Source organism: Pseudonaja textilis, chromosome 1, assembly GCF_049901715.1.
Source record: "Pseudonaja textilis isolate UNSWEBS1 chromosome 1, rPseTex1.2, whole genome shotgun sequence".
NCBI lineage: Eukaryota > Metazoa > Chordata > Lepidosauria > Squamata > Elapidae > Pseudonaja > Pseudonaja textilis.
Genome location: NC_141990.1, coordinates 103,769,212 through 103,794,870, shown reverse-complemented (window position 1 = coordinate 103,794,870; position 25,659 = coordinate 103,769,212). Strand labels below are relative to the sequence as shown.

Below are 25,659 nucleotides of genomic sequence, written 5' to 3'. Positions count from 1 at the left end.
TGTTCATTACAAATGTATTTATAAAAGCTAAAAAACATTCTTGAAGAAAAGGAGGCATAAACTAAAGTTATTGTAAAACTGAATAAAACTCAAGAAGCTTTTTTTTAAAACCTAAAACTAATCCACTACAATTTATGTATCAAGAAGAAGCTGGAGGAAGAATGGGTAAAATGATGGATGTTTTTTTTTAAAAAACACATCTTTGAGGCATGTTAAACATAGTTCATAGCTGCCACTGTAGAGGAGACCCATTTCTTTGTCCCTGCCAAGCAGCAATTCAGAAGCTATGAAATTCTGACTGAAGTCTGAAGTATCTGAAGACTGATGTAATTGGACATTAATGTAACCTGGTGCTGAATTATTTTCGACTTTGGCATCTATAAGCAGTATCATAAATCTGGCACCATAGCACATGCAGATCTTTTAGCTGAGCTGCAATATGTATGTTACCTATGGCCCTGTCATAAGCTAGCATTAGATGAAAATTCTAACCAAATCCCAAGGGCAAAACCAAATTGAATGCATCACAGTAAACCAATCTTGAAGTTATCAGTGCATTACTCACCATGGCTGACTGATTCCCATTCAGTAACAAATACCTCTGATACGCCAGCTTTAACTGATAGTAGAGGCTGTTAATCACAATGTGCATATATATTTCTATAGGCACTGATTGAGGTATGGAAACACTTAACATCAGCTCCACCCAACCTTTAAGTTTTACTATTTAATATTCCAAGTTTATACTAATCTTTTAAGGATCAAGTGCTTAGATCTGGGTGAATACTTTCAATATGAATAGTGCAACCTGTTTCCAAGGCAACAGAAGTACACTTATCATTTAGTGTCTGTCTTTCTCACTGGTACATAAAATCTTTGTGAATGAGGCATGGACCTGAACCCATCTACTTATTTTGCAATTTTCTCACTCTATTCCACTCTTTTAAAATCAATAAAGTTTATGCCATAAAGCTGGAAGAATATATTTTAATGTACTCAGAACTGTAACTTTCCCTCACTGGAAAAGAACAGCAAAATGATGATTGTCGAAGTAGAATTTTGCCTCCTGGTATATCCTGATCACTTTTATTTATTTCTTAGATGTATGCTATACATGTTGCTGTTTAGCTCCAAAAACCCTCTGAGGTAGTTTAGACTCAGAGTGACTCAAAGTCATTCAGGGAGTTTTATTGACTGATAATAAACTAGAATTGGGTTTTCCTTCTCATGGTCCATCTTTAGAATCAGTACCTCATGCTGAGTCTCTTATCCAAACATTTGAGAGGGTTTAGAGAGAACATTATCCTGGTGAGAAAAACTAGTGCTAAATATAGGGATTTCTAGTTATTAGAGTCAGATTTAGAGGTAGTGCATATAGAGCACCAAGAAACATGTCTTTTGGAAAACTATATTAAGCATCCTTTTTAAAATTTGATATACTACTAATTTGATATCTACTAAAAGTAGATTCTTCTGACAAATAATTATACACAATAACCATAAGACTGTGGTAGTTTTTTAAGATTGGTTGTAAATAATGATGGACACAAAGTCTGCATTTGGTAAAGAATTCTCTCACTTCAAAATTTTTCATTCCAGTACATGGTGAATATTTAGCTTGGATTTGTATTATCTCAAATTGACATTTACCCATCATTGTAACTTTGGACTACAAGAAAAGGTTAACAGTTGTGTGGAGATCTTGACAGTTATCCAATGAATGCAGTAACAGGTCTCTGTCCAATTGTTAACCTTTCCTTATACACTTTTGTTTTGCAACTAGAGTACATGGGGTTTTAGGAGCATTGGAAAATGTAGATAATTCTTTGCAGGTAGGAGGCCTATGCCACTGGAATAAAAGACAGGGAATCTGATTGTAGCTTTTCGTAACTTTGGAAATATTGATGCATCCAGAGATTCAGGGGTGCAGAGAATATAACATCAGATGATATAAGAAAATTTTATATTATTTATTTAGTTAGTTAGTTTGTCAAGCATGTATGAGAAAACAAGTATAAATATGAACATAACTTACAAACATATAAATATAAACAGGTATAAGTATATACATAATAAATGAGTAAGAATAAATGGGAATAGTTGAAATGGATCAATCTACTTTTAAAATTGATTTCTTCAGAGGATTCAGAAGAGTTCAAGTCTATTTTATGAAAGTAACTGATGGCATATGAAAGGAGCATAGAGTAGGAATCTGGTAGCACCTCTTTTGACTAACATGTTATTCAAAGTCAAAAGTTTTTGTAAGCTGTAGCCCATGTCATCAGAGATATACCACAACCAAGCTAATGTGGAGTTTAAAATGGAGTGAGGTGAAGCTTGATTGGATAGAAAGAAGGGGAAGATAGATTGGTTATACAACTTACATGAGACTGGTTGTGATACTTTATCAATTAAGAATTGTACATTAAGAGAGTAAAAACTCATAATGTTTGCTGAGACCTTTTGCAATTGCCTGGAACCTTTTGATCTGCAGATACAGATAATCAGAGTTAGTAGGGACCTTATAGGTCATCTAGTCCAACCCCCCGCCCAAGCGGGAGACCCTACACCATTTCTGACAAATGGCAGTCCAGTCTCTTCTTGAAGGTCTCAAGTGATGGCACTCCCACAACTTCCGAGGGCAAGCTGTTCCATTGGTTGATTGTACTCACTGTCAGAAAGTTTCTCCTTGTTTCCAGGTTAAATCTCTCCTTGTTCAGTTTGCATCCATTATTCCTTGTCTGGCCTACAGGAGCTTTAGAAAATAGTTAGCTCCCTGTGGCAGCCCCTCAAATATTGGAAGACCGCTATCATGTCTCCCCTGGTCCTTCTCTTCATTAGACTAGCCAAGCTCAGTTCCTGCAACCATTTGTTGTATCTTTTAGCCTCCAGTCCCCTAATCACTCTGGCTGCTCTTCTCTGTACTTTTTCTGGAGTATCAACATCTTTTTTATAATGTGGTGACCAAAACTGGATGCAGGACTCTAGGTGTGGTCTTACTAATGCTTTATAGAGTGGTATTAGTACTTCCCTTGATCTTGACTGTATCCCTCTGTTAATACAACTTAGGATTGCATTAGCTTTTTTGGTGGCTGCTGCACACTGCTGGCTCATATTTAGCTGGTTGTCCACTAAGACTCCAAGATCCCTCTCACAGTTACTGCTATTGAGCCAGGTTTCACCTAGTCTATATGTGTACTTTTGGTTTTTCTTGCCTAAGTGTAGGGCTTTACTTTTCTCTATATTGAATTTCATTTTATTAGATATGGCCCAGTGTTCTAGTCTGTCAAGATCCATCTGGATCTTGAGCCTATCTTCTTGGATGTTAGCTATTCCTGCCAGCTTAGTATCATCTGCAAATTTGATAAGTTCCCCTTCTATTCCCTCATCTAAGTCGTTAATGAAGATATTGAAGAGTACTGGGCCTAAGACGGAACCTTGTGGCACCCCATTGCTTACTTCCCTCCATACAGACTTAGACCCATTAAGGACTACTTGTTGAGTATGGTTTGCCAGCCAGTTGCGAATCCATCTAGTGGTGGTGCTATCTATTCTACTTTTTTCTAGCTTACTAAGAAGTAGGTTGTGGTCTACTTTATCGAATGCCTTGCTGAAATCTAAATATATTATGTCCAAAGTATTTTGCTGGTTTACTAATTTAGTCACTGTGTTGAAGAATGAAATAAGATTGGTTTGGCATGATCTGTTTTTAACAAACCCGTGCTGACTGCTAGTTATTACTTTACTTGTTTCTAGGTGTTGGCAGATCTGTTTTTTTTATTATCTTTTCTAGTATCTGCCCAGGTATTGATGTTAGGCTGATTGGTCTATAGTTTCCTGGGTCTGTTTTTTTTTCTCCTTTTTTGAAGATGGGAATCACATCAGCTTTTTTCTAGTCCTCTGGTAGTTCCCCAGTGCTCCAGGATTTTTGAAAGATGGTGCAGCGGTTCTGAGATGACCTCTGCCAGCTCCTTTAAAACTCTGGGTTGTAATACATCAGGGCCCAGTGATTTGTGTTCATTAAGATCAGTCAGGAGTTCTCTTACTATTTTTTTTTTTTGCTTATTTTAACTTTTATTTCTGGTCTGTCTTTTACAGTTATGTTTTTGGTGGGTTGAGCTATAGTTTCTTTTTGCGTGAAGACAGCGGCAAAGAATGAGTCTGGGCTTCTATGATCATACTTTTTAGAGTTTCCCAAGATTCTTGAGTTGTTTTCCCCTTTAGGATTTTCATCCATGGAATCTTTCCCAAGTTCTCTCTGAGTTTATTGAAATCAGCTCTTTTAAAATCCAAGACTCTGGTGTTATTATGTTCTGTTGCTTGTGTTTGTGTTATGCTGAATTCTAGTATGACATGGTCACTCTCACCCAAGGTTCCTGCAGTTTCAACTCCCTCTATCATTTCTTCTCTGTTTGTAAGAATTAAGTCCAGTATGGCTGTCCCTCTAGTTTCACCCTCTACCTTTTGGACAACAAAGTTGTCAGCTAGGTTGGTTAGGAACTTATTTGATTTCTCACTTGGTGCAGAATTACTTTTCCAATTGATATCAGGATAATTGAAGTCTCCCATTACTATTGTTGTGTGTTTCATGCATATGTTTGTTAGTTGGCTGGCAAAAAGGACATATATTTTTTCTGCTTGATTGGGTGGCCTATAATATATGTCTATGGCCATGTCATTCTTTTTTTCTTTTATATTGACCCATATGCATTCTAGGAGGTTTTCATCTTTGGTTTCATGCATTTCTGTAGCAATATAGTGGTCCTTTACATACAGTGCAACTCCACCTCCTCTTTTATGGGGTCTGTTTTTTTTTTTTTTCAATAGTCAATGTAAGTTTAGCCATTTCTCCCTTGATGATACTTTTAAAGTTCTATTTCCCCCCCCAAAATAGTTAGGGGTCTGGTAAACAGTGTCCTATGATGTCTGAATGCTCTGATATTACTGTATATTTGATCTGAATCCTGATGTCAAATTTGTGTCCATTAATTAATAATGTTTTTGAATAATTTGAGCTGTAAGCTGCAGGTGACAAGCAGTGGCATTCTGTTGTTCTGCTTCTGTGGTCATTTTTTAATAAGTTGTCCTTGCAAATTGATTTGGTTCTATTGATTTACCTGTTGATCCCAATGGATGGATAGGTCAGACAACTTGAGCATCTCTGTCAAGTAGGTCAGAGCAATGCTGTTGTTGAGAAGAGCAACTAATATGATTAAGGGCCTGGAGACTAAAACATATGAAGAATGGTGGCAGGAATTGGGTATGACTAGTCTAGTGAAAAAATGACTAGTGGTGACATGAAAGTAGTATTCCAATATTTGAGAAGCAAGATAAGAAACAATGGATGGAAACTAATCAAGGAGAGAAGCAACATAGAACTAAGAAGAAACTTCCTAATGGTGAGAACAGTTAACCAGTGGAATGGCTTACCTTCAGAAGTTATGGTGCTCCATCACTAGAGGCTTTTAAGAAGGGACTGGATAGCCATTTGTCTGAAACAGCATAGGGTTTCCTGCTTAAGTAGGGACTACAAAACCTCCTTCCAACTCTGTTATTCTGTTCTGTTATTCTGCTGCATAAAGCCATATAAATGATAGAATTGTAGTCTATTCAGACATAGACTGGAAATATATATATATATATATATATATATATATATATATATATATATATATATATATATATATATATATATTTTTCTGAGGTTCTCGCGGGTATTTGTATGTGGATCTTTGGTTGTTCGGGTTTTCTCCCGCATAAGATTGAGTATCTAGCAACGTTTCGATGAAGTCTCATTCATCATCTTCAGGCTTCTGTCTCCGGCTCTGTGCTTCTCAGAGTAATGTGAGATTGCAGCTGCTTCCTCCTTTTAACTGCCAGTGGGGGTGGGACTTGATTGGGTGGGGGCTTGGCTGTGTTCTGATTGGGTGGGGTGTGTTCTCATTGGTAGGGGTTTGGCTGTGTTATGATTGGTTGGGGGTTAGCCGTGTTCTGATTGGTTGGAGCGTGTTCTGTTCAGGTGGGGGCTTGGTTGTGCTCAGGTTAGTCTTAGTTGCTGGGGGATTTGAGCTGGTGAGTTGTGATCTTGCTGTTTGGCTTCTAGTTCGTGGTCCTGCTGCTTCTTCATAGTGGGTGTCGTTTTGCTTCATGTATGGCTCAGAGGGGTTTGAAGTGGGTAGTGATGCAGCTGTAGTGCAGCTTCTGGTCCGTGGTCGTGTCTCATTTTCTGAATGGGTGAGAGTCTGTTTTCTATATGGAAGTGTGGTGGTGGCATCTTGTGTGGCTCTCATGGGTGTGGGTCTGGTGGAAACCCGCCCTCATGAACAGACTAGTACCTAACATGAAGAAGGACACCAGACCCACACCCATGAGAGCCACACAAGATGCCACCACCACACTTCCATATAGAAAACAGACTCTCACCCATTCAGAAAATGAGACACGACCACGGACCAGAAGCTGCACTACAGCTGCATCACTACCCACTTCAAACCCCTCTGAGCCATACATGAAGCAAAACGACACCCACTATGAAGAAGCAGCAGGACCACGAACTAGAAGCCAAACAGCAAGATCACAACTCACCAGCTCAAATCCCCAGCAACTAAGACTAACCTGAGCACAACCAAGCCCCCACCTGAACAGAACACGCTCCAACCAATCAGAACACGGCTAACCCCCAACCAATCATAACACAGCCAAACCCCTACCAATGAGAACACACCCCACCCAATCAGAACACAGCCAAGCTCCCACCCAATCAAGTCCCACCCCACTGGCAGTTAAAAGGAGGAAGCAGCTGCAATCTCACATTACTCTGAGAAGCACAGAGCCGGAGACAGAAGCCTGAAGATGATGAATGAGACTTCATCGAAACGTTGCCTAGATACTTCGAATCTTACGCGGGAGAAAACCCGAACAACCAAAGATCCATATATATATATATATATATATATATATATATATATATATATATATATGTAGATTTCTTATATTGTATATTTAAATTTCCATTTTGTAGTTTTACAGTGACATCAAGGAAGTGGACTTGTTCCATTGATGGTTCACGGTAGAGTACAGTTGATGAAAATGTAATTAATTAATCTCAAGTCAAAGAAGAGATTTAGGAGATTAAAGTTAATAAAGTGTTACTCTAGCCCAGTATTGGTGAACCTTTTTGGCACCATGCCAAAACAGGAGCATGCGCACACAGAGGAGCACCGGAAACTGGAAGAGCAGTTCCTTGTGTGCATGTGAGCACCAGGCAGCTGACCTTCTGGTTTCTAGCATGCATGCACACCGGTCAGCTGGTCTTCATGCATGCATCAGAAACTGGAAGCTCAGCTTCCTGGTGTGCACATGTGCACCAGGGAGCTGCTCTTCCAGTTTCCGGCACTCCTGCATGTGCAAAGACCAGCTGGCCAGTGTGCATGCACAGCTGGAATCCAGAAGAGCAATGGGCAACAGCTGGCATGCCTGAAGAGAAGGCTCTGTGTGCCAGTTCCAACACGTGTGCCATAGGTTTGCCATCATGGCTCTTGCCATTAAGATGTTACTATATTGAGAAGCCATACATGTGCTTCTGCCTGTTCCACTGATTTGCAGGTACATATATTGACAAAGCTCAGTACAAAGTCACAAGTGTGATTGCAAGGTGTACTGTTGGTCTTTAGTGATTATGTTCTTGATGGCCAGAAGCCCACAAATTTGACATCAGAATTCAAAACAAGAACACAGTAGTATCAGCATTTCAGTGTCCTGGAACATTCTGTCAAAGAGTGAGAGTTCAAATGCACTATCATGTGAGAAACGGCTGAACTCACATGCATGAAAAGATCTCAGTCAATTTTAGAAGGTCTTACCAGACTACTTACAAATTTGGCCATCCATTTCACAGGATGACTCTAGGTGGCATATATACCAGGCAACATATGACTCTGGATGGCATACCATAACATACAACCCTTGGTGCTCAAGGATAGAACAGCATCCTACTCACAGAAAAATACATCAACAGCAGCAAAGCTCAATTAACTTTCTGACCCAAATGCCTGTTGACTAATAAGGAATTTGCAATCTGTCTCAAATGTAACCCAGGGGTGGGATTCAAATTTTTAACAACCGGTTCTGTGGGCATGGCTTAAGTGGTGGACATGGCTTGGTGGTCATGTTATTGGCTGGATGTGGCCAACTCAATATCACTCACATTGAGGCACGCATCTCCTCGCCTGGCCTCTCATGACTGTGGGGATGCTGCAACAGTTGTAAGTGTGAAAAATGGTCCTAAGTCACTTTTTTCAGTGCCATTGTAACTTTGAATGGTCACTCCACACAAGCAAAGTACCAGCAAAGGAGGGGAAAAATACTGCAGAGACATTCCTGAGATAGGAAGTCTAGTCCTGCCAGGAATGTAATAAGGGTTAACGGAGAGGCAGTTTCTGTAAGCAACACCAGAATGTTTCCTTTCTGCCTTCCTTACAGGATTAGGCCAGTAATTTCTTCTAACAACCAGTTCTCTGAACTGCTTAGAATGTTAACAACCGGTTCTAGCAAATAGGTGCGAACTGGTAGAATCCCATCCCTGATGTAACCTCCATGTGCATTACCAATCTATGGTTTCCTCCTCTCCTCCACCTTTCCTTCCCTTCTTATCCCAATTTAAATCCTACAACATTCCCAGACACTGTACACAACTAATAATATGAGCTGCAGCTTATAAAAAATATGGCTTTTAATAAAATGTGTTAGTCAGAAAAGAGGCTACCAGTCTCTATCTGATGATCCAGTCATTATTTCTTTAAAAAGGAGACATTTCATTATGCTTTGTCTCACTTCTTTCAAATTTTGAGGATATGAAGACATTTTTTGTAGTTAAAATTTTGGTAGAATTAAGACAATACATTATCTTAAATTTACAAATTTCTTAGCATTTACTGGGTAAATATTGGTATTCTTAAAATAATGTTTCCTATGATGTCAATATTAATATTAAAGAAAAAAAACCTACACCTCAAAAATAGCTGTTTCCTACATGGGTCAAATTAGAAAGTGTATATTTTTTATTGTTTGAAGGCTTGCTGATATTCATATTTTGCCTCCATTTGGGATAAACTGCAGCAATGAAAATAAAATCTTTTCTGCTTGTTTAATTATACCCTAGGGCGGAGTTTTAAATGTGTCAAGAAGTGAGAGAACACCAGCTTTAATAGGCATATAGTGCAATTTTACAGTTCATAAAACAGTAAAATTTAATCTGAGATCAGAAGATTTATTAAATCTCACTCAGCAAAATGGATGCGGGAGTTGTTGAGAATTAAGAAAAATTATTCCAGGGACTATATATTTTATTACACCATGGAGATCCCGGACAACTTGTCCCTTTAGGCTGTCTTCCCCCATTACTTGCTGACAATCTTTGTAATTACTATTACTTAACTGAGTATGTTTTAAGAGCAGAATAATATACATGCCTTTTTCATGCATTCAGTCATGTTTGAATTACAATTTGGAAGCAATATTTGAAAGGCCTGCATCTGAAGGAAGTAACATGTGGATCTCGGTGTCTATGGAGATTCTCAGTCATCCAGGTCACAATTGTTTCAAATATGCCTTTTTTTTCTTCAAAAGGCAACTGGACTGTTTTTTCCTGGAGGAAGAAGAAGAAAGCATTTTGCTTCTCATCCAAGAAACATCATCAGTTGTGATGATGGAGGGAAGGAAGGATATGTACTTGTTCTTCTTTCTCAAGGAAAAAAATGGTCCATATGCCTTTTTTGGGGAAAAAGCACCTTTTGTGGCTCTAAGTCAGGGTTGTCAAACTCAATTTCATTGAGGGCCGCATCAGGTTTATGTTTGACCTCAGGGTGCTGGGGGTATGGTCAGAATAGGCCTGGCCAGCTGGATGTCACTCATGTCTGGGGCGCCTGTGGTGGCCTGAGCACTCTGCCAGCGGGCTCCCGAGCTCTGTTTCAACTGCAACAATCTCCTGCATCCCTCTACCAGTGGAAATGGACCTTGTGGGGGCACGTGTAGCCCTCCTGAGCTCCATTTTTGCTGGCAGAGGCACCACGGGCTGATCCTTTGCTGTTTCCAGGGCAGCCCCATGGGCAAGATTTAAGCACCCTGAAGGCCAAAACCAGCCCATTGGCCTTAGGTTTGACACCCGTGCTCTAGGTGCAACCCTGAAATATTATATTAATTTTATTACATGTCTTACATTAGATGAAATTAATGTTGGAAAATTACTGTGGGTGAAATTTCAAGATTAGTTGCAACCAGCAACCTCCAGTCAATGCATGCACATTGCTGGGGGAAAAAAGTTTTATATTTATTAAGCATGAAAACATTTAATTGGAAAAAATGGAATAAAGGGCATGCATAAACAGGGAGGGGCAAGAATGTCCACAAGTCTTTACATATATCATAGCTGCTGGAAACAATACTGGACAAATAGCAAGGTAAAAATGGAAGGTAGGACACCAGAGGATCCCTCTGCTATCTGGCATTATGAAGGAAAAATTTTGGTGAAGGAAGATAGTGCATATATAGTGGTATGAACAACCCGTAGTCCAGTGGTGGGATTCAACTTTTTTTTACTACTGATTCTGTGGGTGGGGCTTGGTGGGCATGGCGGGGAAGGATACTGTAAAATCTCCAGTTAGTGGTGGTATTTGCCAGTTCTCTGAACTACTCAAAATTTCTTCTACCGGTTCTCTAGAACTGGTCAGAACCTGCTGAATACCACCTCTGCCATAGTCTCAGGTTTCCAATCTGCTCTTGGAAATTTGGGAAACAGAGACAGATTAAGCAGAAAGATGGTATGGGGACAAGAACTATGATGGAATGTGGGTTTCATACAAAAAAAGAGGAAGATGTAATGCATAACTTGATACCTGCAAAAGTAGGAAATTTGAGAAATCAACTCAAAACAACTTCACCTGGATTGGGTTAACTATAAATTGAAGTTAAAGGCGTTTCACAGGATTTTATGATGCTGTTACAATATACTAATGGCACTGAAATATAATCTAGACTGCTAGCAACTCCAGATCTTCCCAAGACATAAGATAGACATTAGCTCATCATTCCCAACCAGCCCATTTTCTGAGTGAAACTAACAATCCATCACCAACACAAGGAAAAACTCAACTGGTAGACTGAAACAGAGGACAGGAGTTTCCATTTTAACTTCTTGACTACTGTATACCCACATACTCTTCAGACAACTTTACAAGCAGAATTATTTATATTTATTAATATATTTGGTATTTAATTATACATGGGTGACATGGATGAATTGAAAGACCAAGTTAGAGAAAGATCATCCTAGAGAAAATCTATATATAAGGTTATTAAATATTGAAAACAACTTGATGGCACATAATCAAAAATATCAAAGACATTGTCCTGCATTTAAACACATTTATTTTGTCTGTATTTTAGGTTATGCTTTTTAATATATATTGTCATGAAAGTATGGTAGGAACTGATATCGAATCTGATTTATCTCTGTGTAGTATGTTCTTACCTAATCTGACCATGGAAATATAAATATTCTGTTGCTGTGACAAAACTTACCAAAACTTACCAGTATCAGGAAAGTTACTTAAACATTTTTCAAATCTATTTTTGCCAAAATGACTTGGCTTGACTATTTTTGCCAAAATGACTTTAGTGACTTGAAAAAATAGCAACATAGTTACCTTTAAATTTCACTAAAGTATGAATCTATATTCAAAAGTATATATTTTTAAATTTTCAGACAGCATTTGGCTTAATTTTATTAGAATTGATAAATTCAGAAGATATTAACTTCAAACAAATACTAACTTCAAACATTTCATTATAAATTAACCAGCCAAAAACAACCAGGAAGATATTACACAATGTAGTACTGTACATTTACATTAGAAAATATAAATATATAAATTTTGTGATATATTCAAGCAGAGGTAGGAAATATGTGGCATCAAATCTTTCTGTCTTCATCAGGTTCAGCTGTTGGAACTGATGATTATTCTTGTCATGTAGTTCAAGGAACTCTCAAAAATTATACTAATAAAAATATTTAGGCTGTTTTCACACTTTTAAATGTCTACAAATAACATATTAAACAATGTGTTTCATGTTATTTATTTATTTATCATTTATCGTTTATTATTTATTGAAAGTAATTTTGCCTTAGTTTAATTGAAGTGAACCATGCATACAAGTAATACAATTTCAATATACAGTATTAAAAGTGTGGCCCACCTGTAGAGAGTAAAGGAGGTGATTTTGACAAAAATAAGCAAGAACCTTTACCAAGGTAAAAGGAGCTGAGAAACAAAATAAAATCTGGAAGTGGCTCATGCAAGTGCCTCCTTTATTCACTGGAAGGTAGGGAGCATAATCAAAATTCTGTCATTTATAGCCCATCTCAGTAAGACCATCTTAAGACCATATGATCCTCCTGTGAAGTTGTTTTCTAGTTTCCTCCACTCGGAATGCGGGGGCTAACACAACTTAAGCAAGTGCTTTTTCTTACAGAAGTATATTATTCCTTCTTGACATTTTTCTAGTATCTTGCAGAGGCTCTTTCCTTTGTCTTGATGAATATTTGAGGGATGGGCCTCAATCATCTGATCCACTTCACCAATAGCTTTTGTGCATACACACAAGCAGTTTTGTCAACTGAGGCAAAGTGGCAGCACTTAGTCACTTGAAGGACTTTATGGAGGCACTTAAAATCTCCATTAAAGCAATGCACCACTTTGAAGATCTATGTAATATCTCAGTTGAATCCAGAAACAATTAATCAACATGAATTCTTATCTGCTAGAGAGAGTTAACAGCTAGCTAATGGCTTTCTCAGTACTGTACTATAAGCAGAAAGCTGAAATAACATTGAAACCATAACAAGTCTGCGTTATCTAATTCCAGCAAACAAATTGGTTTGTTCTTTCTTTATAGTCTTTCAAGAGATTAATTTTCATAATGAACGGATAACTAATATTCATACATTTTGTGTTATCCAACATTATCTCTGAAGGATGGGCTTCAATAACAGGACAGAGATCTATTAAATAGTACGTTTTGTACATCAATTGGATTATTGATGTAGTCAGTTCTAAATTATACTTATATCTATTGCAAATTTGACATTTTTCATTAGAAAGGATTATTTATCCTATGACTTCTAAATTCAACATATCATTATGAGCCTCTGTGGCGCAGTGGTTAGAGTGCAGTACTGCAGGCTACTTCTGCTGCAGCCAGCTGCCTGCAATTTGGCAGTTCAAATCCTACCAGGCTCAAGGTTGACTCAGCCTTCTATCCTTCCAAGGTGGGTAAAATGAGGACCCAGATTGTTGGGGACAATATGCTGACTCTGTGGAGAGGGCTGTAAAGCACTATAAAGCAGTATATAAGTCTAAGTGCTATTGCTATTATGATGAGTTAGTTAGACAGGCAGGCAGGCAGGCAAATAGACAGACGGGAAGATAAATATAACATCACTTTTTGTCACATCAATCCATCTCACAGAATTATGGTTTAAAATAATTATGTGGGGAAAATAAAAGGAGGAAGTAGTATCTATGCCATTTTTAATCATACAAGATAAAATAGTTCTAATAAATAAATAACTATCATGCCTTCATTTGTAAATTAAGGCAATACATTTCTTTTACACGAAGAATAAAAGAAGAGTTTGGACAGCCATTTGTCTGGAATCATATAGGCTCTCCTGCTTTGGACTAGAAATCTTCCAAGGTCCCTTCCAACTCTGTTATTATGTAATTCTGTAAATCCAGTATCTAATGGAATGGATATTATTCATTTCTCTTACTCAAACCTTTTTCTAGAGATAGCTACATTTATATAGTGAATCAATAAAATATAATTCCATGCCAATTTTTTCTGGTTGAGTAAAATTTCTAACATCCACAATAACATGTTCTGAATTATTAATCTGATTGAAAGTCTATTTACTTTACCCATTAACGGAAATTACAGAAAATATTTATATTGCTCAATTTTGCTACTTGGGCTTTGTTCATCTGTATTTTTAAAATATGATTCTATTGAGTTTTATAAAGTTTGTTTTCTAAAAACAGTAAGAAGCAAAACAAAAATCCAAATTCAAAAAGCAAATAGAATAGAATATAGAATAGAATAGAATTTTGCTTATTGTAAAGAAGATTGCTTGTTATACCCTATGACTATCATTAAGTGTTGTACCTTATGATTCTTGACTCTTGACAAATGTATCTTTTCTTTTATGTATACTGAGAGTATTTGCACCAAGACAAATTCCTTGTGTGTCTAATCACACTTGGCCAATAAAGAATTCTATTCTATTCTATTCTATTCTATTCTATTCTATTCTATTCTATTCTATTCTATTCTATTCTATTCTATTGAATAGAATAGAATAGAATAGAATAGAATAGAATAGAATAGAATAGAATAGAATAGAATAGAATAGAACAATTTATTTCATCTATATGAAGTGAATTATCTTGTCAAGAATGTCTTGTTTTTCTTTCTCTATTTCCCTAACCTCAAAATACAATTTATATATATATTTAAAATATTAGCAGACTGACATTTCTGCACAGTACTGGAAATGCAATGAAGCAATATCAAGGTTGATAATTAATATGGAAAAAATGTGGTGGGGAAAAATCATCAATACTGCCAGATGACTGGAAATCTGAGTTTTAAAGCCTCAAAATTTTACTACATTATTTGTATGAATCAAATTATCTCTGACCATTGAAAACAACTCTTTTGTTAACCATGTCTGTATATCTACATCAGGAATATAGTCTGATGAAGTATACTTCATCCCTTGTCCACTTCTCCCTTAACCACCATCTGTTACTTTAAGAATAAAACCTTTTCAATTTCATTTCATTTCTCAGCAGACCCAGCCAGCAATCTCTCTAAATAAAATTTAGACAACATTTCCCCAAGGTTTTTTTTTCTTTTTTGCTATTGGCTCTATGAATCTGTGTTGGGGATTGGTGAACATAATTTAACAATTATCTTTAGTTGGAGCAAGAACACCTGGAAAGAGAGGGGAGAAGAATTGATCTCTCTCCTGCCACCAATGCAATACAAGTAATCTTCAACTTACAACAGTTCATTTAGTGACTGTTCAAAGTTACAATAGCATTGAAAAAGTGATTTATGACCACTTTTTACACTTATGATCTTTGCAGCATCTCCATGGTCAGGTGATCAAAATTCATACCCTTGGCAGGTGACTCATATTTATGACATTGCAGTGGTCGTATGGTCACCTTTTGTGATCTTTTGACAAGCAAAGTTGATGGGAAAGCCAGACTCACTTAATAAACTGCATTACTAACTTAACCACTGCAGTGATTCACTTAACATCTGTGATAAGAAAGCTGGTGAAATGGAGCAAGGTTCACTGAGTAACTGTCTCATTTAGCATTAGAAATTTTGGGCTCAGTTGTGGTTGTAAGTCAAGGACCACCTGGAGATGAGCACATTCTTTTTTTAAAAAAAATCTTGCTCCTAGGAGCAGCATCTACTGTATGTTCTTTCCCTACCTATCCATTAGTCGTCCATCAAAATAGGTATGTGTGAAAATGTGAAAAACAGAATACCTTGATTCCCTGTACATACTGCATAATAGAAGCATTTTTGGTTGAAGAATGGAGCATTCTTGCCATAGAATTTAGGCCAAACTGATGCAAAATTTTGTTAAGACCATATAGCTCACATAGTTGGAGTCTGGATTTATTACTGCATAGTACATTAAGGTAGGATGGTGGAAGAAGCTGAGTACCAATGCAGATAGTTTTAGAAGGACTTGGATCTTTTGTTGTTATTGTTACTTTGTGCTTGTTTCCTAACTTTTAAATTGCATAGAATGTGATTTAAATTGTAGAAAATGCTGCTTCTAGAATTTCCACTTACATAAATCATGTTCACCATTGTAATGTCAGGATTCAAAAGATACTTGGCTCTCACAGTGGTTTCATATTAGTCTTAAAAGCACTTTGAAATACAAGTCAGTAAATCATTTTGAGGCCTCTGATGTTTTTTTACAAATCTACCACATGAGTAGCAACTCCAGGTGTTTTAAACACTGCATGATGTTGTTCTACAACCCATTTTAAGCAGAATAATTATTCCTCTTTTTAGTTTGGAAATGTCATCACAGGAGTCCCATTTACATCTAAACGCGTGTTATCTCTTTTAGTACCAGCTTATGGTCTCTAGCAGTTAAGAGTAGTTTTACAATTTTAATGTTTTGTTTTATTGTAAAGTGAGTTGGGATTAATTTGTATGGAGGACATTATAGAAGTTAACTCTGTGGTTGTGTTGTGATGACAAATTCAGTAATCTCTAGGCTTCCAATTGTTAATTAATTCATTTCACAGCTCACTAATTTTGTCAATGAATAGAAGCTACTACTTCTGAGAAGGGATGCAGAGTTATACTCACATGCAGAAAGAACAAACATGCAATGTCTGTGGAAAACAAAGTATTAAATGTATGTGTGTGTGTGTGCATGTATGTATGTTTGTGCATACATGTATGTGTGTGCATGTATGTATGTATACACACACACACATATGTATAAAGGTAAACATTCCCCTTAAACATACGTGCTAGTCATTTCTGGCTCTAGGAGGTGGTGCTCATCTCCATTACAAAGCCGAAGATCCAGCAAAGATGGCTCCGCGGTCATGTGGCCAGCATGTCTAAACACTGAAGGTGCATGGAACGCTGTTACCTTCCCACCAAAGTGGTCCCTATTTTTATACTTGCATTTTTACATGCTTTTGAACTGCTAGGTTGGCATACATATACATATACAGTACACACACACACACGCACACACACTCACGCACACACACAGAGTCTGATGTCTCAAACAAAACAGTGCATCATCTCTCCAGTTTTCTTTAAATGCCTTTTCTGGGAATATTATTGAATATAAAGTGTAGCATAAAATCCTTAAAATTAAGCATTATCTCACCCCAGCAAGAGTTCTATCTACTGAAGAAGAATTCAATTTATTGTTCTAAAATAAGAATTTAAACAACATTTAGAAATATTGTTTAGACAATGATTTGGGGAGCAAGGGAACCTGACGGATTTAATCCATTTCTAAACCTAATTTGAGAGGATTGGGTAAGGCCTTAAATGTTTCTGTCCCCTCACACAATTCAAACCAGATTCTTTTTCTTATTTTTCTTCTTACTGAAAAAGAAAGGAAGATGAAATTTGTAGCAACATGTACTTCGTGAGGTGCACAGTTTAATCATCATGTATTCTTTTAATAAGAAAACTATATTATCACTTTCTTCTGTCATAAGGTAAGGTGGAAGGAGTATGCCTTGCTTTTCTTCGACTTGCTGTGATGCAATTTCTCTGGGTCATTTTCACAGCATTGATTGTGTTCTCATTTCAGACAGATGCAGCTTTAATGTATGATGCTGTTCATGTGGTGTCAGTTGCTGTCCAGCAGTTTCCACAGATGACTGTCAGTTCATTACAGTGTAATCGCCACAAACCATGGAGGTTTGGGACCCGTTTTATGAATCTAATTAAAGAGGTAAGTCAGGAGCAAGATATGCGCCATTGTTAGTTAGAAATTCAGCATGAGCAAGTGCCTTTGGCTTTGTGATGTGCACTCTTATTTTCAATCCATCCCCCACCCCCCCAATTCTGTACCCAAGAAGTCCAAGCAAAAAAGTGCCCAATAAACTGAATAATAAATTGGAGGAAATGTTTTGCCGAGAAGTATCATTTCTAGGCAGAATGATGAACTGAATGAGTGCAAAATATAACAGCAGTGTGCAGCAATTTGATGCCAGTCTATATTACTTTCCTAATGTTTTCATTCTAAATGTTTTCATTGTATACTCCCCAGTTTCTGAAAGGCCTACATTTTACTAAAATTCTCTACATTTTATGAGCTTCAGATTTTAGTTAATGTAAGCTTGAATTATAAGATGTACAAATAGAACAGTATAATAAATGTTGATAATCTTTTAATATGGAATGGTCATAGAATTGTCATGATACTGTTTTCAGTAGTGTGAAATTACTTAGTTTTCTGGTCTGAAAACTATGGAATCAGTTGAACTCTGAACTCAGTATTATACACATAGTCTTCATTTATCAACTCCCTCTTTTAATGACTGCTTGAAGTTGCAATGGTATAGATAGATAGATAGATAGATAGATAGATAGATAGATAGATAGATGATAGACAGACAGACCATGGTGATTCACTTAATGACTAAAGGTGAAGTAAGCCCATAAGCCTATTGTGGTAATGTCCTTAACAGATAATCAGAGTTGGAAGGGACCTTTTAGATCATCTAGTCCAACGCCCCCCTCCCAAGCGGGAGATCCTACACCATTTCTGACAAATGGCAGTCCAGTCTCTTCTTGAAGGTCTCAAGTGATGGCGCTCCCACAACTTCCAAGGGCAAGCTGTTCTATTGGTTGATTGTTCTCACTGTCAGAAAATTTCTCCTTATTTCCAGGTTAAATCTCTCCTTGTTCAGTTTCCATCCATCATTCCTTGTCTGGCTTACAGGTGCTTTAGAAAATAGCTTGACCCCTTCCTTTCTCTGGCAGCCCCTCAAATATTGGAAAATTGCTATCATGTCTTCCCTGGTCCTTCTTTTCACTAGACTAGCCAAACCCAGATCCTGTAGCAGTTCTTCAAATGTAATTTTCCACTTTGGGACCACAGTACTTAATCCTAGTGTTGTCAGTCCCAATTGTGGTCACTAAGTGAGGACTACCTGTATTTTATAAGGCAATGTTGGAAAATAGAGAAGTCTGCATTGAAGCCTGCAATTCCTAATGTTTAAATGGGAATGGCTAGTTGTCTCCAGAAATTGAACAAGGACCTCATTTAATATCAAATCAAGGACTGTTCATGAGCAGCCAGACCTGCTCATATGTAATGTGGGCATGAAAATTCTTCCAACTTTGGCATTTTCTTATATGTGTGGTCAGGTGTTTATGTTGTTGAATCCTTCCCCCTCGCATCTATTTTGGCAGATGACTATATTTCTAAAATAAGCATTGGGCTTTAAAATGAACTTGCAATGATCATAACTGTGTAAGTATACAACATTTTATATAGCCCATTTTATGGGAACTGAGATTTTTCAACATTTTGGAAGGGCATCATTGTATTCCCACTAATTTGGAACTTCAGAAGAAGTTGGCTGCATGTATATTTAAATACAAGTAATGATCGTTTTCTTCCACTCCCAATCCATTTCTATGATGCAGTTTTGATGATTTTTCATTGAATGACTAGAAGAATTCTGGAAGAATTTCTGCATGTTGCACCCTGATTTCTTCCCTTCTTCTTGCTATAGGAACAGTGGCAGCTAGAATCCAATTGAATGCTTTTGTTAGCAAAAGTTATTGCTGATGTTCAGTGGCAAGCAGCAATTTCTTTTTCTTATGAACACTTTGAAGGGAATAAAATAATATCTACCTGAACTAGCAATAAACTACTAGGACAGTGCTGGATTCTACCTAGGGCAAAACTCATATTTTTAATTTTCCATAGTCGAAAATGAATATTAGAGATTAATACTATATTTTGTGAAAATAGCTTTGAATGCTATAAGGACTATGTTACACAAAGTGAAAAGATGTGTTATTATAAAACTCATAACTGGAGATATACTGAAAGACAGCAACAGACAACAAAATGCCTATATTCTAAATAAGAAAATAATGAAAACGTTTCAGAGATCATCCTAGTCAGGAAGTGGTATATAGTGGGAGAAAAGGAATGGAAAGCATTGCATGTATAGATTAAAGCAAAGTTAGTTTAATTATCAGAAGAATGCCAGAAATCCAAAGAGTGGATATGGTTTTTTTTATATTGGCTATGAGGAAAATGAATTAAATTTAATGAATAATTAATATTTACATTTTAAGTTATTAATTTATCCATTTCTCTTTATCTCTTTCTTGCTGTTTACATATAATTTTCCCTCTATTTTTCCTAGGCTCATTGGGAAGGTCTCACTGGCAGGATAACCTTCAACAAAACCAATGGTTTAAGGACAGATTTTGACTTAGATGTCATTAGTCTTAAGGAAGAAGGTCTTGAAAAGGTACTTAAGTTACTTCCTCACAACTGATAATAGTTCAAAAGAATAATATTTCTCATTTTTATTTATGAATTTATTTAAATTACTGGATATAATGTTCATAATTTCATTGCCTGTTTAAAAGGGTTTTTAAATGATGTTTAGTTATGATGGCTAGATCTTTTCATTCAAATGGTATATAGAAAATTACAGCTGTCATTACATTAATAGAAAATGTGTACATCATTAATATTAAAGTAATAGAAGCTGTAATGGTACATGGGAATAACCTTGGAAGGACCAAATGACATGGGAATGACCTTCAAGAACCAAAGATTTGGCAATGGTCACAAAAGCAGCAACTAAGTCTACAGTAGGAAATGGAGGTGTGGCAAATGTCTCAGAAGGAACCCTTCCCAGATTTTAAAGGCAAGGTAGGAGATACATATATTTAGTCTTGCAAGGTCCTGTTTAGATAACCTTATGATATGTAGAGAGCTAGTACTGTTGGTTCTATCCTGTGATATAGGCCAGTTTAATGAATGGGCACAGCAGGGATTCTGTTAATGGTACTTATTATTATAAGGTAAACAAGTAGAATATTTAAAACCTGTCAGAGTTTTGCTCTGTTATGCTAAAAATAATGAAAGAAGAATCATTTTGAGTTTTCTCCCCTTACTTTCCCCTCTTTCTTGGGACAAGCAATCTTTTCTCCAAGGTCCTTAATTGTTTGCTCATCCTTTCCCATTTCAGGAAAAGGTTTATGTTCCTTTGCGATAACCATCCACATATATTAATGCTGTAAGTTCAAAAGGATTTGTATGCCACTCTTGTAACTCTATTTAAAAAAAAAAAACTCCTAAAGATACAAGAGAATAGCAAAGAGGAACTTCCATTATTTAGTATCTTTATGTACAAACTACAGATTTCCCTCTCTGTAGAAATTTGGTATTTATATGATTGATCATTTTTGTTCAAGAATTTGCTTTATAAAAAAACAAAAAGCCTACCTCATTTTCAAAATGTATGTCACTATAGACAATTGCGACAAAAGTTTGCAGACTTGCCTAGGTATCTTCCCACCAAAACCTCTTTTCTGTCTTTGACAAAATCTTGTATCCAGATGAATTCACAAGATTTAGATCAATTTGAACAGATTTGGAAAAGAGCTGTGAGAATATTAGAAAATATTCCCAGCAATTGCTGGGAATATTTAGCTGAGGAAACAGAAAATTGAAGGGGGATATGATAAAGCATATTAACCAGATGACTTCCAGGGTTCTTTCTAACTCCGTGAATCTATGATTCTTCAAATTATGTCATCTATTGAGTAAGATTAACTTTTTTACATTAATACCTCAACTTGCAAGTATGCTTTAGTTAATATCCTTATGCAGAACAGAGAGCTTGATTTAAACGCCTGTCTGGCTTTGTGATTCTATTTGTTAGCTGAAGCTTTTCTGAATATTTCTATTATTTGGAGCCATACTCCTTTAATTTATTATAACCTATTTCTGATTGGTTGAATTAGTTAAGGTTTACTGAGTCATTGTTCAGCTGACTACCAACACTTTTTATTTGGGACAGCTTTAGAATTAAAATACTTAGGCTAAGCAAACTAACTTCAAAAAGATATGATGCTAAAGTTAATATTTTATGGAGAAATATAACTCTGGTTAAAACTAGCAAGAATGCTTTGTAATCCCATTACAGTAAAGGGCATAATAAGTTAGAATTGATCATATATGTTTTAGGGAGCTACAAGAAATAAAGTGTAAGAGATATAGTTGTCAAGCAAGTAAAATTCTTTTCTAAATAAGTTTTTTTTTTTAAAAAAAGCCATAGAACGTAGTAAAGGAACTATTGAACAACTACCTGGAGTTTTGTGGGGGGTCGAGCAACATATAAATTTAGTTAAATTAACTATGAAGGAATAATTTTGTTGTTTCACAATGCAAATATAATGAATTTTATATAGTATCCCTAATGTCTGTAGACAAAAAGGGGGTGAAAGATTTTAAACTATTAGTGTTACACAAATGTTGCATCTTATATTATTATTATTGTTGTTGTTGTTGTTGTTGTTGTTGTTGTAAATGGACTAACTTATACACTAGCCAGTTATAAACCTAGGTTTTTAGAATATACTGATTTGTTGATTTATGTGTGAGTTCCTGTCTATGTGTATAAAACAAGGCTTTTTGAGATTTAATTAAACATTGTTATGCAAGCCATAACTTAGTGCAATATGTAAACCTGGGCAGTATCTCCTTCTGGAAGCTATTTTTGCATCATCCCCCCAACCCCCAACCTCTTACTTGCAATCCAATAATGAAAGGAATATGCTGAGGAGAGAGTAACTGTGAAATTTGCTATATATTATTTTTGGACAGTCTGAGCAAGGTCTTAGCCACCATCTCCACTTTCTTACCTGAAGTACCCTTTGTTCAAAATAGGTTTCAAAAGAGACCCTAAAACTAACCATTCCAAGAGAAACTGGGGGACTATTCTTTAAAGAAACATTTTTAAAATAATGCTGCTATAATCCAGTCAAAGCTTTTCAACTGCCTTTATTCTATTAAATTTACCAGTAGAAATTGGATTTCCAGGATTCAGAATGAATTCATTTCATTCTGCCAATTTGGTGTCAGAATCCAAGTGAAAATCTAATTTGGCCAAATTGTTTCTGAAACAATATATTGAGTTCTAAAACAACGGCACCCTTGTCTGAAATACATTCTTCTTCAAAAATTTGTACTACCTTTAACTGGCTACTGCTGAATGAATTGCAGTGGTAGCCACAAGTCATCAATTTTTAAGAACAGTGGATAATTGTGATTGAATAGAAGGGAGCAGGAGTAATAAGTTTCCAATTTTTTTTCTGACTTGGGAGAGAAGAACGCAGTTGAGTGTCAAAATATAATTTATGAGACTTGAATGCAGGATATCTTTATGTGTATGTATCTGAAATTTCATAGCATTAGGAAGAATAGAAAGGAACAGATTTGTTTACAGTGAAAGATAACTTATACAGGGGGAATATTATACACCAAGTTGTTATTACTATTCTTTTTCTTTAGAGGATAGAATTTAAATGGAAAATTAAGTACTCTACATTCTATACATCATTTTACCCCAAATGCCACACTTTGCTAGACATATTTTGAAATTCAGTGAATCACATTTTAGACCAGTTGCTAAAATGATAGCTGAAATTAGAGAGAACAGGAGAAAGCATTTGCAGTTTTAATTTTGTCTTATCATTTTGGTTTCCTAATGGATGAAACTTAACCTATGAATGATATGTAAGTTTTTATCCTGTTTTCTAGATTGGAACCTGGGATCCTGCAAGTGGCCTTAATATGACTGAGAATCAAAAAGGAAAACCAGCAAACATAACTGACTCCCTTTCTAATCGTTCCTTAACTGTAACCACTATTTTGGTAAGTTATCCCTCATGCAATTAGTTTTCAGAGGTTCAGCCATAGTTGAAAAGTCACAGTGCATAAAATAATAATTACCAGCATTTGCATGTCATAGTTATGTAGCAATTACTGATTAATGAATAAGCTGAAATATCTCATTAACTGTGGGATTTTACTTCAACTATGAAGATAGCAATTTTAATTTCTGTGCTATAATCTCAGTTGATTAATCTAACTTTCTTGTGATTTTCCAACATTTATATATTTAGACAGAATATGCTTTGCTAGATTTAGAAAAAAAGTTTCAGTTGGAGGGGTATATAATTTTTAAAATGCAATTAAAAATATTAATCTAGCAAATAAATTCTTTCCAAAAGCAGTAGTGATTCCTTCAGATTTCTCAATCATATTTATTTTAGATTTAATTTCAAATTTGAGTAATAAAAGAAATATACATCCAAAATAACTCCTTAAATACAGAAAAATTAAGACTCTTTAAAGTTTAACTCCAGCACTTTTATTTAATCTATTTCAGTTCGATTTTTTTTCCTATCACATTTAAGAGACTCAGTATTTCAGTTAGAGTTCAGTTGTTTCAAGCTTGAAATAGCTGTCATATGTTTGAAATGGGCTGGTCAGGTCATCATGGAAATGTTTCAAGTTTGAAATTGAGTGCCTAAATCAAAAAAAGAGGCTATTTCATGCTCAAATACATCTCATTTTTGATTGAAACAGATAAAAAATGAAACATTTTACACAGGCTTTTTAGACTGTATTTATTAGCTGTTTTATTTTTATTTGTCCTTGGGGGAGGAGTAAGTAATATGACATGACTTGAAACTTTATTTTATTATAATATAAATAAATAATATTTTACACAATCCTGTTGCACATAAACATTGTGCGAGGACACACAGGGAAAATAGAAAAAAGGAAAAACATTTTTCTTGCCAGATTTCTACTGCATCCACCAATCACTTCTTAAACTAAGCAATACTTCAATTTTATGCAGTGTTAAAAACAGAAAGGAAACATCTGAACTTGTAATAGAAGTGCTAAATAAGAAATAGAACTTGTAATAGAACTGCTAAATAAAAGTTGTTATTCCTGCAACTTAAATTCTGAACTGAGCAATTTTCTCCTCTGTCTTACTCAAAATGGTAATAATCATGTACCCAACTGGATAGATTCCATATAAAATATCTTAACCATTTTCTTGTCTGCTTTAATTTTTTTTTTAAACTATGTTTGTACTTTAAAAAAATAATGCAAACTTGGATCCCTGTTTAAGGACTGGCTTGAAGACAATTTAAGTTCTGCATTGTCTTAACTTGCACCTTATCACTCTGATGTCCTTCAAATATATTGAATTGAATTGCCATACTTTCACACCAGCATCTGATAATTATCATTTTTATATACAATAAAGCCGAGTTAGTGCAGCATAGACACCAGTTTAGGGAAAGTGTGCTGTTGCTATAATTCATTTATTTCTGTTCTTAAATCTACAATATGAATGTCATTCATGTATCTCCATACTCTCCAAAATTATTCTTTTACTACAGTGAAAGTCTAACAAGAAGAAAAAAGTGTAAATTTTTCACCAGTTTTTATTTTTAATGTGTAACCTCTCAAAATTTATTAGTATGTTTTTTGCTCAGTGGAAATATTTTGCTAGGCCTGGAAACTAAATAGACTTGGTTCAGTTTTTCAATCGGACATTGTCAGGGATTACATAAACAACAGTGGGAAGTTGAATATCCTGAAAGGACATAAAGAAGAAATTTTTGGCATACAGTTGTCAGAAATACTGTGTGGATGTTTTCCTGAAGTTACAGGGTATCGAACCTAACTTGAAGGAGACATTACTTAATATGAACAATAAAACAGATTGGATTTTTATTGAGCCACTCATCCTGTTTATATTCTGAAGAACAGCAGGTTCAGAAGATCATCTTAAAGACTGGCAGGTTGGTTACAGCATAAGTCTACATGGCTGCAACACAGAAATGCTAAACTGCTTTTTATCGTATCTCTCATGATAATAGCTCCATAGATACAGGAATTATTTGTTTTCTTTTGGTAGTTCTGCATCATAGCAAAATAATAATATGGATGTTTCCTTGATAAAA

General features: G+C 35.8%; 1 protein-coding gene across 2 annotated transcripts in view; it reads left to right on the top strand.

Annotated features, from left to right (window-relative positions):
* Nucleotides 1–25,659, top strand: part of GRIK2 (glutamate ionotropic receptor kainate type subunit 2) — a 518,606-nt gene that overhangs the window by 310,469 nt on the left and 182,478 nt on the right. For both annotated transcript variants that reach the window (XM_026726676.2, XM_087913718.1), the window contains exons 7-9: nt 17,438–17,581; nt 20,019–20,126; nt 23,432–23,545. In XM_026726676.2, coding sequence (XP_026582461.1) covers nt 17,438–17,581; nt 20,019–20,126; nt 23,432–23,545 — 366 coding nt within the window. The remainder of the gene's footprint in view (nt 1–17,437; nt 17,582–20,018; nt 20,127–23,431; nt 23,546–25,659) is intronic.